This window comes from Capra hircus, chromosome 3 (genome assembly GCF_001704415.2).
Source record: "Capra hircus breed San Clemente chromosome 3, ASM170441v1, whole genome shotgun sequence".
Lineage (NCBI taxonomy): Eukaryota > Metazoa > Chordata > Mammalia > Artiodactyla > Bovidae > Capra > Capra hircus.
In genome coordinates, this window is record NC_030810.1 from 85697014 (window position 1) to 85711274 (window position 14261).

Consider the following 14261-nt stretch of genomic DNA (forward strand, 5'->3'; position numbering starts at 1 on the left):
TGACAATACATTTAGAAGCACTTTCCTGTGTAATTGATAAAAAACCTGGGCCTTCCCATGTAGTGTGCAGAGCAGATAATAAATTCTGTGGTATATATATCACAAGTAGGTTTTTTTTTGAGGGTCTAGAAGTTTGATCACATATGTCATGATTAAGGACCTAGGCTCAGGAGTCAGGTGGGATTCAAATCCCAAATCCCCGAGCTCCTAACTGAATGAACCCTCTGTGACTTAGTTTCCTCAAATGCAAAGAGGAACAATACTAATACCTAACTGGATAGACTTATTTTTTTTAATTAAGTAACTTAGAGCACATAAAGCACTCAGCATAATGTTTGGCACTAAAAAACACTCAGTGACTGTCAGTTACCAATATTATTAATTGTAAAACATAGAGTGCTTGAAAGCAATTAGTCCTCGAAGTGCTTGGCTGCGCTTAGTCATTAGCAATAATATGACTAGGAAATAGCTCAATATCTGTTTAAGAAATAAAAACTGACATTTACAGAGCAAACCCAGTGCTGTATTAAACAGTTACATGTGTTATCTTCGGTTCTCATAATAACCCTAAGAGAAGTATTCAGTTCAGTTCAGTTCAGTTGCTCAGTCGTGTCCGACTCTCTGCGACCCCATGAATCGCAGTATGCCAGGCCTCTCTGTCCAACACCAACTCCCACAGTTCACTCAGACTCACGTCCATCGAGTCAGTGATGCCATCCAGCCATCTCATCCTCTGTCATCCCCTTCTCCTGCCCCCAGTCCCTCCCAGCATCAGAGACTTTTCCAATGAGTCAACTCTTCGCATGAGGTGGCCAAAATACTGGAGTTTCAGCTTTAGCATCATTCCTTCCAAAGAAATCCCAGGGCTGATCTCCTTCAGAATGGACTGGTTGGATCTCCTTGCAGTCCAAGGGACTCTCAAGAGTCTTCTCCAACACCACAGTTCAAAAGCATCAATTCTTCGGTGCTTAGCCTTCTTCACAGTCCAACTCTCACATCCATATATGACCACAGGAAAAACCATAGCCTTGACTAGACGGACATTAGTCGGCAAAGTAATGTCTCTGCTTTTGAATATGCTATCTAGGTTGGTCATAACTTTTCTTCCAAGGAGTAAGCATCTTTTAATTTCATGGCTGCAGTCACCATCTGCAGTGATTTTGGAGCCCCCAAAAATAAAGTCTAACACTGTTTCCACTGTTTCCCCATCTATTTCCCATGAAGTGATGGGACCGGATGCCATGATCTTTGTTTTCTGAATGTTGAGCTTTAAGCCAACTTTTTCACTCTCCACTTTCATTTTCATTAAGAGGCTTTTTAGTTCTTCTTCACTTTCTGCCATAAGGGTGATGTCATCTGCATATCTGAGGTTATTGATATTTCTCCCGGCAATCTTGATTCCACCTTGTGTTTCTTCCAGTCCAGTGTTTCTCATGATGTACTCTGCATATAAGTTAAATAAGCAGGGTGACAATATATAGCTTTGACATACTCCTTTTCCTATTTGGAACCAGTCTGTTGTTCTATGTCCAGTTCTAACTGTAAGTATTACTACCCCAATTTTACAGTTAAGAAAACTGAGGCCCAGAGAGATTAAATAACTTACTCCAGCTCATCCAGATAGCAAATGGCAGAGCTGGGATTTGAACCAGAGCTGGCACTATTTCCACCCTGCAGAACTGGCTACTTTCTACCTCTGGGCTGTACAACTAGAGTTCCAAGCACATTTGTATCCTGTGAAATTACTACAAACCAAACAATGGACCTGCCCATGGAACAAATGAAGCACGCTTTGTTAGCACTATACCCAAAAGGCATTTCATTGAGTTCATTTTAAATGACTTTAGTAGGTTATTACCAACACTGTATCAGTTAATTTTCAAAATATGCACTTTCCATGCCTGTTTGCTGTTTATCTCATTATTAAACAGAAAACTTATCATGTATTAGGCATACAATGGGCTTCCCAGGTGGCACTAGTCTACCAATACAGGAGGAGGGCATAGCAACCCACTCCAGTATTCTTGCCTGGAGAATCCCACAGACAGAGGAGGCTGGAATGCTATGGTCCATAGGGTCGCAAAGAGTCAGACACAACTACAGTGACTTAGTATGCACACAGGCATACAATAAATGTATTTTTCATTGTCTTGAAATTGATTTAATCATCTCTAAAAGGAAGGTATAGAATGAACACTTCCTAAAGGAAAAAATCTCTTAATGATTACGTATTTATTGAAAGACAGTTTTGTAAGGGTCATATTATGAGTAGAGAATGCACACTGTTACAGCTAAGATAGTAAGATTATTCTATCTATCAATAGTAATGTGATCCTACTGGTCTTCTCCATTTCTCAGAGACAGGACATATGGATGCATGTATAAATTTGACCCTTGAATAACACAGGGGTTAGAGGCACTGATCCCAGGTACAGTCAAAAATCCATGTAGAACTTTACAGTTAACCCTCCATATCCATTGTCAACCACAGATCATGTAGTATTTTAGTAGTTATTTACTGCGAAAAAATATGCATATAAGTAAATCTGTGAAGTTCAAATCTGCATTGTCCAAGGTTCAACTGTACATATAATCATGAGACACAGAATAGTATAGATTTTAGTTTGTAGTTACTAAGCAAAACTTTTAAGATAGTTTAAGAAATTTTGAGAACTTTAAGAAATTATGAAGCATAGATTTTTAAGCGCACCAACAGACAAGACCTATGCCGACCATGAGGTATATATGCATATGAAAAAAACTAAAGCTTTGAACACTCTTTCAAAAACTTCTGTTCAAAGTTTATTCATTCATCCAACAAATATTTATCAGTGAAGTGTTATATAATACAGCAATCTGCAATTCACACTCCCTACTTTTTAGGCAAGAAAATAAGCAACTACAACACAAAATGATGGTGCTGAGTAGGAGTAATCAACTCTTAGGAGTGTACTTCCTCTCAACAGATGTGTGCCTTTTGCAGGTTGAAATTTTAGTTGAAGTAGATATTACATGTCAACTCAGATTTTTTAGCATCATGCAAATTTCTGAGGAAACATCACTTATAGTATAGTATAGCATCAGCAAAACCTCACTAAATAATTTTCTGGCCCCACAATTTTCTAAGAGTATGTAATGCATTACATTTACACCCATGATTCATAGAATAAGACATACAAATTCGTAAAAAGAGACCACTTACGGTAAAATGGCTCCAGTAATGGGCAATTTCCTCCATATTTCTTGCAGGTTTAAATAAAAAATACTTCCTCCACTCATCCCAATCTACTGTCAGTGATCCATCAGCATCCATGCTATAAATTAATACAAATTACAATTCATACATTTTAAAAAGCATTATTAAAATGACATCTCATATCCTTAAAATTTGAGCTGTGTTGAGTTCTGCACATTGTTACTTTTGTGATGTAGAAAGTGCATCTCACATCTCTAAATTTTGGTTTATATGGGAATAATTCCTACAAAACAGAGCTATTAGACTATTAAACTGGATTATATGTACAAAGGCCTTGTAAATCACAAAGAACTAACAAGCTGTCAGTATTACTACATCCCAACCTTCTAGCATTTCTCCTTTAAATATTTCCCCTTCTCCCTATTTGTAACTTCCTCTTGTAATTCCTTAACAATCAAAATGATGGCTGACAATTACCCTTTTTGGTTATGGATCTCAAAAGGCAATTTTCTTTTCTATGGATATAAAATATCCCATGTCAAAAATATCATAAGAAATGCAAATATCAATGGAAATAGAATTTTCATTAATATGAGATAATAGTAAGCTAATTTTAAGAATTCTCATCAGGGAATTTCTCAAATCTTTGAATGAAATTAAGAATGTGAAGAAAGATAATGAAATATATCATTTTGAAATGTGAGGTTCCCAAAATTTCAAAGTTACTTGTTTGAGGTAGCACCCTTTCTCATCTCCCTCAGTGATTACTGCTAATTTTCACACATCTCAAGCCACCAAATCAATTTTTGACTCTCACTCTCAGGCCATGTTGTCCCCCATTTCTCCATAAAACATGAGTGTTGAAGTGTTCTCATCTTAAAACCTCTTAACCCAACCTTCCCCACAGTCACCCCTTAGATCTCTGCCTTTGCAGTAACACTCTCTAAAGAGTTGTTTGTCTAGGGACTTCCCTGGTGGTCCAGTGGTTAAGACTCTAAGCTTTCAATGCAGGGGGCCCAGGTTCAATCCCTGGCCAGGGAAATTAAAACCCCATAAGCTGCATGGTACAGCCAAAAAATGAGAAGGGCATGGCAACCCATTTCAGTATTCTTGCCTGGAGAATCCCATGGACAGAGGAGCCTGGCAGTCGACAGTCCATGGGGTCGTGAAGAGTCAGACACTACTGAAGTGACTTAGCATGCATGCACATATACAGCCAAAATATATACATAAATAAGTTACTTTAAAGAGCTATCTACCTTCTGTCTCCACTTTCTCATTCTCTTTTGAACCCACTCCCATCAGGCTCTCACTACTATTACTACACCAGTATTCTCCATGGTACCAAATTAGTGATCCATTCTCTATCCTCATCTTTACCCTATCAGCAGCATATGACAAAGACAGTTGTCTCCTCCTTGAAACATTTTCTTCATCTAGTTTCCAGAACAGAGTGCTCTCTTAGCCCTCCTCCTTTTCTCTGGCTGCTCCTTCTCTGTCTCCTTCACTGGTTTGCCCTCATCTCCCCCCTCTAAATATTAGAGAACACCAGGACTCGGAGCATTATACTCTCTTCTTGGTTATCTCTGCCAGTCTCATGGCTGCAAATACCATCTATGAGGCTATGACTTCCAAATGTCTCTCTTGAGTGATCCTCTGAACGCCAGATTACTATTTCAAGTTGCCCACCTAACATTTCTACTTAGATGTCTGGTTAGCATCTGAAACACAACAAAAACAACCTTGAACTCTGATATCTACCCCATCCCAAACATGCTGTTCTCACAGTTTTACCCCTCTCAATATATGACAATTCCATTCTTTTAGATGCTCAGGCCAAAAATCTTGGCACTATCCTTGACTATTTTTTTTCTTTTACACCCCACTCACAATTCAGCAGTAAATATTGTGAACATTTCAAAATACATCCAGAATCCAATCACTACTTACGTCCTCCATCTTGCCACAAGCCACCCTCAAATGCTGTCTGTATTATTGCATACCTGTCCTCCATACTCTCACCCTTGTCCCCCCTATTCTCAACACATTGGCCAGAATGATCCTAAAATCAAAAATCATGTCATACCTCTGTCTAAAACCATCCAATGACTTACCAGGGCAAAAGCCAAAGTCCTTATAATTTCCTGCAAGATCATATGTGATCTGACTCCTGTTACCTCTTAAAGCTCATCTCCTACCACCTTCTTCTTCATTCACTCTATTCCAGGCACACTGCTCCCCTCTCAGTGTCCTAACCTTGTCAGATATACTGCCTTTCTGGTGACTTTGCTCATGCCACTTCCTTTGCCTAGACTGCTCTTCCCTCAAAGACCCTCATGACTCCTTCCTCACTTCTTGAAATCTCCACACAAATGTCACCATCATGGCCTTCCCAACTCACCATATCTAAAACTGCAACTCCCCTATCACTCACACATCTGTACTGTTTTCCTCCCTTCTATTATTTTTCCACTTAGCACCATCTAACATAATTTGTTTTTCTCCTATTGTCTCCTCTTGGTTATTGAGTGTTCCATAGAGCAGGAATTTCTGCCTGTTTCCTTCACTACTACTTCACTGCTACATCCCTGGCATCTATATAAATCCATGCACTCAGTAAATGAGTGAATAAATTTCTCTCTACCCACTTTTATCCTCACCTCCTATGTTCCTAGACTCAGAGAATTACATGTTGACTCTTACTCAAGGACCCTCTCTCTCTTGAGCTATTGGTCCTACTCCTTCTCAATCATTAATTTCCTTTCCCTACAAGATATCCAACAAATGTCTCTCTTTCTCATGGCTACTTCTCCGCAAATCTCTCCTATCCTTCAAGAAATTATAAAAATACAATGCAAAAAGACTTGCTTAGTCGTCTTCTCCATCTTATCTAAACTTCCCAAATCAGTAAACTACACTCATCATACCCACCTCCTCACTTCCCATTCGTTCTGTAGCCCAGTGCAATCTGACATAACCCTTTACCGCCCACTGAAACTGTTTTCACTGAGAGGACCAGAAATCTCAAATGAGCAGATCCAGGGAATTTTTTTTCAATATTTATGTTGCCAGTCCCTCCTGTTAAATCTGATACTCTCCACCCCTGGTTTTTGTAGCAATATTAAGTCAGTCAGAAAACATGTATTGATCTGTTAGTACATTCCAGACACTGTACTAGGCATTGACTATAAAATAATGGATAATATACTTTGGTCCCAGCTTTACAGTCTATTGGGAATAGGGAATATGACAGATGAGCCTCTGTAAAGTTGTAAAAGGAAATACCAGCAAAACCAAAAAAGTTTCCGAGGTCAGAGTCACATCTGAATAGAGACCTAAAGAATAAGCAGGGGATATCCAAGTGAAGGAGCTGGAATGGGTCTCCCAGACAGAAAGAACAGTATGTACAAGGGTTGAAGCAATGGGACTCCAGGGTGTTTGTTGCTGTTGTTCTTGTTGTTGTTGTTTAAGACTGAAAGCTCAGTCAGCCTGGAGCACAGAGTGGATGGAGAGTTCTGGATGATGAGACTAGAGAGGTGGGCCAGACCATGTGGAGCCCTGTAGACCACAGAAAGGAAACAAGGTTCCATCTTAACCCTAGGAATAGTATCTATTATTTACATGGATATGAAAATTCTAAATGAAGTGATAACAAATCAAATTCCTCTGTATACTTAGAAGAGCAACAAAAACTATGTTTCTGTGAGTAAATCCAACAAAAGTTATATAGGAGCTTTATAGAGAGTATATAACATTAAAAGACATTGAAGAAGATCTAAAAATAAAGACATACATAATATTCAGGAAACAGAAAACGTAACATCATAAGTACATCACTTCTCCCCCAAATGGATCTATAAATTACATGCAATTGCAATCAAAATTCCAAAAAGGGGGAATTCAATTCCCGGTGGTCCAGTGGTTAGGACTCCATGCTTCCAGGGCAGGGGGCATGGGTTCAATCCCTGGTTGGGGAACTAAGAATCCCACATGCTGCATGGCATGGCCAAAAAAGGTTCCAAAAGGGGTATATGAGTGTATGTATGCACATGTGCATATTTATATATGTATCCGAATAAGCTGATTCTAAAATGCATATAGAAGATTAAAGGGCCAAGAATAGCACTGACATTATTGAAGATGAAGAAAGTAAAACCAGATATCAAGATGTATTCTAAAGTGATAGCAATTAGGAGATGGTAATGATGCATAACAGACAACAGCCAATGTAATAAAGTAAAGAGATGAGAAACACATCCACATACAGATGGAAATTTAATAATATGACAGAGGTAAGCATTTCAAATTGTGGGAAAAGGATGAGACCAGTCAATAATGGTTTTGGAACAACAGACCATATAGAAAAAAATGAAACTGGACATGTAATTTTATGAAATACATGAACATCAATAACAGATGAGTTAAAGAATTAAATGTAAAATGCAAAATTGTAAAAATAAGATATAGGTTAACATTTTTATATCCCAGGGTAAGGAAGAATTTTTCAAGGTGTTAAAAGCACATGCATAAAAGAAAAAGATGGACAAATATGACTACATTAAAACTGAAATTTTCTGCACAATGACAAAAACACAAAAAATGAATTTAGAATAAGAAACAAGCTGGGAAAAGACATTTGCAGCACATATAACCATCATAGGATTAACATCCGGAATTTACGAAGGAACAGCTACAAACCATTAAGAAAACGATGACCAATTCAGCTTAAAAGTAGGCAAAAGACTTAACTTAAGTAATTCACAGGAAGCTAATATCCAAATGGCCAGCTAATACATTAAAAGACGTTCAGACTCACTAGCAATGAGGAATATAAGTAAATTAAATCAAATTATATTAAAACAACAGGACAATATTTCTGACCCATGGGTTTGGAAAATATTTAAATATTAGAAGACTATAGTATCAAGTAATAGGAAGGAAATACATTTCTAGTAGAATACTAAATTGGTACAACCACTCTGGAGAAAAATTTGTAATATCTAATTAAAGGTCTGTATACCCTACAGTTAAGCAACTTGACTGCAGGTAATAAACAAGATGATGTATACGAGACTATTCATTCCAGCATTGTTTTGTACTAGTAACAAAACAAAATTCTTTAAAAAAATTTTTTTCAGGTATCATATAGGAAGTCCAAATTTCAAAGGGGAAAGTGATCTGTGCATTTTTTTTAATATTTTTGCATATATTTACCATTTTATTGTGTGTATATATAGATGACCATATAGGAAATTGATATTCGTAATAGTGGATTTGTTAATACTTTTTACATAACATTACTATTTAAATTGCAAACAGATTTTTCTCAGGATTAGTTTGAAAAATAATCTGAATTGTCATCTTAACATCCATCTATAGGGAAGTGATTAGTTCTATTACTCAAATTCGTTTCCTCAGCATTGAAATGACTTAATAGAACCCTCGTGACCTGCTGCAAAAATTTTCCTCTAAAGAAAAGGTTATGGTGGCAAATGACATTTATTTTATCTTGTTAAAATAGAAAAAAATATATGTATTATACTTTTGTGTACACACTGAAAAATCTCTAGTCATCTCTGAGAATTAACTTGCAACTGTTTCTATAGTGCTGTTGTCTTGGGCAGTGGGCAGTTACATGACTTCCTGTTTGTTTCCTTTGCAGTCTTTTTTTTTTTTTTCCTTCCTAATAGGGAAAAAGAGAAAAAGGCCCCCCGCATCTGGTCCCATTCCAGCTGCAGTGAAACCTCGAGTCCCACAGGCTTTGCGTGCTGGCTCCTCTAACCCTGTGTGCTGCGTGTGCTTGTTTTTCTCACCTATTCTTTTTTCAATTCATGCTTAACTACTGTGGGAGAGAACAAGTGTAAACAGCTTTAATTAAATCATACTTATAAAAACCTATTTTCATAAACTCCAAAAAAAAAAAAAAAACACCTAAATTCTATCAGGAGAATTCATAAGTAAATTGAATCATATACATTAAATAGAAGCTGTACACTGACGAAAATGATGGATGCTATAGACATCAACATCAACAAATCTCTAAAATATAATATTTAGGAAAAGTGATTTTAAAAATATGCAGCATGCCACCATTTAAATAATGTCTTAAAATATGAGAAGCAGTATCATACTTTAAGGATATGTAGGTAGTAAAATATACACAGAGATAAAAATGTGTATGGGAATGAGAAGTTCAGGATAGTAGTTACTTCTGGCAGAAAAGAAGGAAATGGGTTTAAAGACACTGAAAACTTCAGCTGTCTGTAATGTTTTATATATTTGAAAAATCTGAACCAGATATGGCAAAATGTTAAATATGACAAACCCAGTGATGGTATGGTTGTTTGCGATAAAATTCTCTATTGGTCTGTATGTTTCTTGAATGAAACAGTTCATAACAAGTTAGCTTTATCTCAGGAATGTTTAATGTCAGATCTACAACTATAGTACATTAAATAAATAGGTCAAGTGAAGGGTTTCCCTGGTGGCTCAGTGGTAAAGAATCCACCTGCCAATGCAAGAGACACAGGTTTGATCCCTGATCCAGGAAGATCCTACATGCCTGGGAGCAACTAAGCCTGTGCACCACAACTGAGCCTGTGCGCCACAACTAAGCCTGCGCTGTAGAGCCCAGGAGCCACAACTGCTGAGCCTGAGCACTTTAGAGCCCATGCTCCAAACAAGAGAAGCCACAGCAATGAGAAGCCTGCGCGCGGCAACTAGAGAGTAGCCCGTGCTCACCACAAATAGAGAAGCCCATGCAGCAACGAAGACCCAGCACAGCCAAAAGTAAGTTTTTAAAAAATAGGTTAAGTGAAAAAAGCGGTAGAGTTGACATAATTCAGCTCTCTTTCCTAGTAGAGATACTTTTCTTCAGTGTTTTCCTATGTGTCCCTATCATAACTTTCGCCACTCTGCAACTCAGCTCCCCTCAGGCCCATAGACTATTAGCTCTGCAAGGATGGGCACCAGGACCATATCGTTTATACCACTGAATCTTCACTGGCTACTGCATGTGTCGCAAAAAGCATCAATCAATATCTGATTGATAGGTGACTTGAGTGGATGCTTGATGGACTGATTAATAGCATAAAGCATATGATCTTACAAAAAATAGATATATGCATAAATATAAAATAAATATAAAATTATATCAATGGATTAATATTGCAGAGGTGGATTATGGTGACCTTGAGGAAGTTGCTTAACCTCAGTAAAACAAGGAAAATAATAGCCTTTGCTTCTAAAGTCTTAAGAGACTTAAAGCTGATAATATATCATATAGAACAGTGATAGCAAACAGATGATTATGAGCCATTATTCATGTTTTCATAAAATTTCCACAGTTTTCACTTTCATAATGAAAAAGCTGTTTGTGTTTTTTGTTTGCTTGTGGGGTTTTTGGTTCTTTGTTTGTTTGGTTTTTGGTTTTTTGGCTACACTGTACAGCATGAGGGATCTCAGTACCCCAACCAGAGATTGAACCCACAACAACCCCTGCAGTGAAAGCACAGAGTCCTAACCACTGGACTGCAAAGGAAGTCCCAAAAAGGTTTTAAAGAAAGAAAGTGAAGTCGCTCAGTCGGGTCTGACTCTTTGTGACCCCATGGACTATAGCCCAACCAGACTCCTCCATCCATGGGATTTTCCAGGCAAGAATACTGGAATGGGTTGCCATTTCCTTCTCCAGGGGATCTTCCTGACCCAGGAACTGAACCCAAGTCTCCCACATTGCAGGCAGGCTCTTTACTGTCTAAGTCACGAGGGAAGCCCAAAAGGTTTTAAAGTAAATAAAAATTAATTTTAAAATGTATATAATATGTAAGGGCTGACCTTTCAAGAATCTTCAATGCCTCTTTTTCAGAAATATGTATACCTATTAAGTTGAGACTATTGATAATTTCTGAAGGATCAATCACTCCTTTAAAGGAATAAAGAAAATGAGCATCAACTGGAAGGTTTGAAAATATGCAGAGGCAAACAGTATTCAGCACATTATCACAACATGCCATAAAACATCAACATCCCAATTACTTTTTCTACTTGCCAAGATAGAGACTGGAAAGTCCATATGACATTTCTTATATTAATAAATAAAAAGTTTATCTCCAATATTGCTTAAATAAGTCATTCTTGTCTCTTCTTTCCCTCAGCCTACTACACATTCAACCACCAAATGTGGTCTGTTCCGTGCCTAAGTGTTTCCCAAGTCATTTATTCCCATCAACCCAGTCCCACAGTAGCTCAAAATGCCAGTCCATGCTCTACACAAATATGATGGGGTTACTAGCCCCACTACTGAAAACTCTTCAGAGGCTTCCCACCTCATTCCCCTTTATGATCAAGTCCAGAAACCTTTCCAAACCCCAAGGCTCTCCATGATCCTACCTGTGCCAGCCTCCCAGCCTCATCTCTGACACTTCACCTTGCTCTCAGCTTCACCCTCACTGGTCTTCCTCTAGTTCCTCAGACATGACCTACTCCCCCTAGGTGACCACAGCCTCCCAACACCACTCTTCCCTACTCTTCACTAAGGTAACTTCTACTGATCTTTCCAGACTCAGCTTAACCACCATTGCCACATGGAGCTTCATGTAAAAACCTTACCAAAATGAAATAAATATTTCTCAGATCTTTAGCTAAAAAGCATATTACTCAAAGGGTATAACCTTTTTGTTGGTGGTTTTCTTTTTGAAAGGTAGTATGTAAATAAAAGCAACATCATTTAAAACTATTTCTTAAAAGTAATAATAAAACAAATGACAGAATTAAATAAATGAGTTTTCAATAACCTTTCAGAGAAGCCAAACACCTAAAAATAAACCTTTACTAAAGCACAATTAATTTTTGGATAAAATTACTAGTTGTATTAAAAACAAACCATCATTATTTGTGTCCAAACTCTTAAAAGTCAATTTCATGTTTATCTCATTATCTTTTATATACTGCATAAATGTGTCAAGGTCCAGCAGATTATGCTCATTATCAACCACAGATTTTAAAATTATCTACAAGAAAGAAAAAATGATATTAGAGATACATTCACACAAGGTAGATAAATTACAGCATTTAAATATTTATATATTTATCACATGTAAATCAATCTGCCACAAATTACCAGTGCCTTATTTTTAGAGCAAAATTTCTAACACTGAAAACATAGAATCTTTGAGTACTGGAATTTTAAAGAACTTTAGCAATTGACTACTCTTCTACTCAACAGCCATGCATGTATTCATTCACTCAATAAATATGTAAGGAACTAAACGCTTGAGAAACAGAAATGAGTCAGCAATAATCCCAGTGCTCCAGAAGCTTACAGGCTAATAGGGAAGACACCAAAATCACAATGGTAGAAAATGATCAAGCATCAGAGGGTAACAAAGAGGTGAGTGCTCTGAAGAAGGGACAGAGATAGAAGGGACTCAAATATTTTTAAAATGAATAGCAAAAGGTGAGCAAACAAAGAAACAAAGGTGTGAGAAATGTAGCAAAGATCACCAGCCATCCGCCAAAATTCCTCACTGCCTTCTTTGGACACATGGCTAGATTACACTTCCCAGTCTCCCTTGCAGTTAAGCATGGTCCTGTGACCAAGATCTCTCCAACAAAATCCAAGTGAAAGTAATGTGTGCACTTCTAGGCCTAGCCAATAAAATCCTCTCACATGTCTTCCCCCACGCTCATTCCTTTCACCAGCTAAATGCAGATGATGATGAGACCCTTGAACAGAACATAGTCACAAGAGAGAAAGAACCTGGATCCCTGCATATCTGCAAGTTGGAGAACTGTCCCACCAAACACAACACCTTTCAGGAAATCAGGAAACCTTCAATACCATACTAAGAGGTTTACACTTTTCCCACCAACATTGTCCACCCCTGAAGAGGAGGGCTATGAACTAATGAGATGTACTTTCAGAAATGCCATATGATGGCAGTGTGGAAGAAGTGATGCTGAGAGGTAAGGGCAGGAAGATTGGTTATAAGTCTGTTACAGTAACAGGTGAGAGATAAGGGCAGGAAGGCTGGTTATAAGACTGTTACGGTAACAGGTGAGAGACAGTAGAGTCATCATAATGGTCCTATGAGACAGGCACTAATAAGATCCCTATTTTACAGCTCAGGACACATTATGAGAAGGCCAGAAATCTGAGGACATTGATGCCAGTTCACCTCTGCTTCCTCAGTGAAGTAAAGGGCATGGTCAGCTGGAAGGGAGGAGCAAGGAGCTTGTGGTTGGGATAGGCAGGGTTTCTCAACTCTGCCACGACTGACATTTGAGACCAGATAACTTTGTTGTCCTGTGCATTGCAGTATGTTTAGCATCATCTCTCACTACATCCATAAGGATCATGAACTCCTATTGCCAAATTCAGGCTTAAACTGAAGAAAGTAGGGAAAACCACTAGACCATTCAGGTATGACCTAAATCAAATCCCTTATGACTATACAGTGGAAGTGACAAATAGATTTAAGGGACTAGATCTGATAGACAGAGTGCCTGATGAACTATGGACAGAGGTTCATGACATTGTACAAGAGATAGGAATCAAGACCACCCCCCCAAGAAAAAGAAATGCAAAAAAGCAAAATGGCTGTCTGAGGAGGCCTTACAAATAGCTGTGAAAAGAAGAGAAGCGAAAAGCAAAGGAAAAGCGAAAAGCAAATTCATACCCATTTGAATGCAGAGTACCAAAGAATAGCAAGGAGAGATAAGAAAGCCTTCCTCAGCAATCAATGCAAAGAAATAGAGGAAAACAATAGAATGGGAAAGACTAGAGATCTCTTCAAGAAAATTAGAGATACCAAGAGAACATTTCATGCAAAGGCGGGCACAATAAAGGACAGAAACAGTATGGACCTAACAGAGCAGAAGATATTAAGAAGAGGTGGCAAGAATACACAGAAGAACTGTAAAAACAGATCTTCATGACCCAGATAATCATGATGGTGTGATCACTCACACTCACCTAGAGCCAGACATCCTGGAATGTGAAGTCAAGTGGGCCTTAGGAAGCATCACTAAGAACAAAGTTTGTGGAGGTGATGGAATTCCAGTTGAA

At 38.0% G+C, this 14261-nt stretch overlaps 1 protein-coding gene and 1 non-coding gene across 3 annotated transcripts in view; one reads left to right on the top strand and one right to left on the bottom strand.

The window, feature by feature from the left end:
- Positions 1–13610, bottom strand: part of LOC102187823 (calcium-binding mitochondrial carrier protein SCaMC-1-like) — a 56433-nt gene extending 42823 nt beyond the window's left edge. For both annotated transcript variants that reach the window (XM_018045841.1, XM_018045840.1), the window contains exons 1-3: positions 12078–13610; positions 11030–11117; positions 3203–3314 (exon numbers count right to left, since the gene is read on the bottom strand). In XM_018045841.1, the coding sequence (XP_017901330.1) occupies positions 3203–3314; positions 11030–11117; positions 12078–12147 (270 nt within the window). In that variant the 5' untranslated portion in view covers positions 12148–13610. The remainder of the gene's footprint in view (positions 1–3202; positions 3315–11029; positions 11118–12077) is intronic.
- On the top strand, positions 4165–4237 carry TRNAE-UUC. Its single transcript has one exon. It is a non-coding gene; the product is annotated as a tRNA-Glu (tRNA).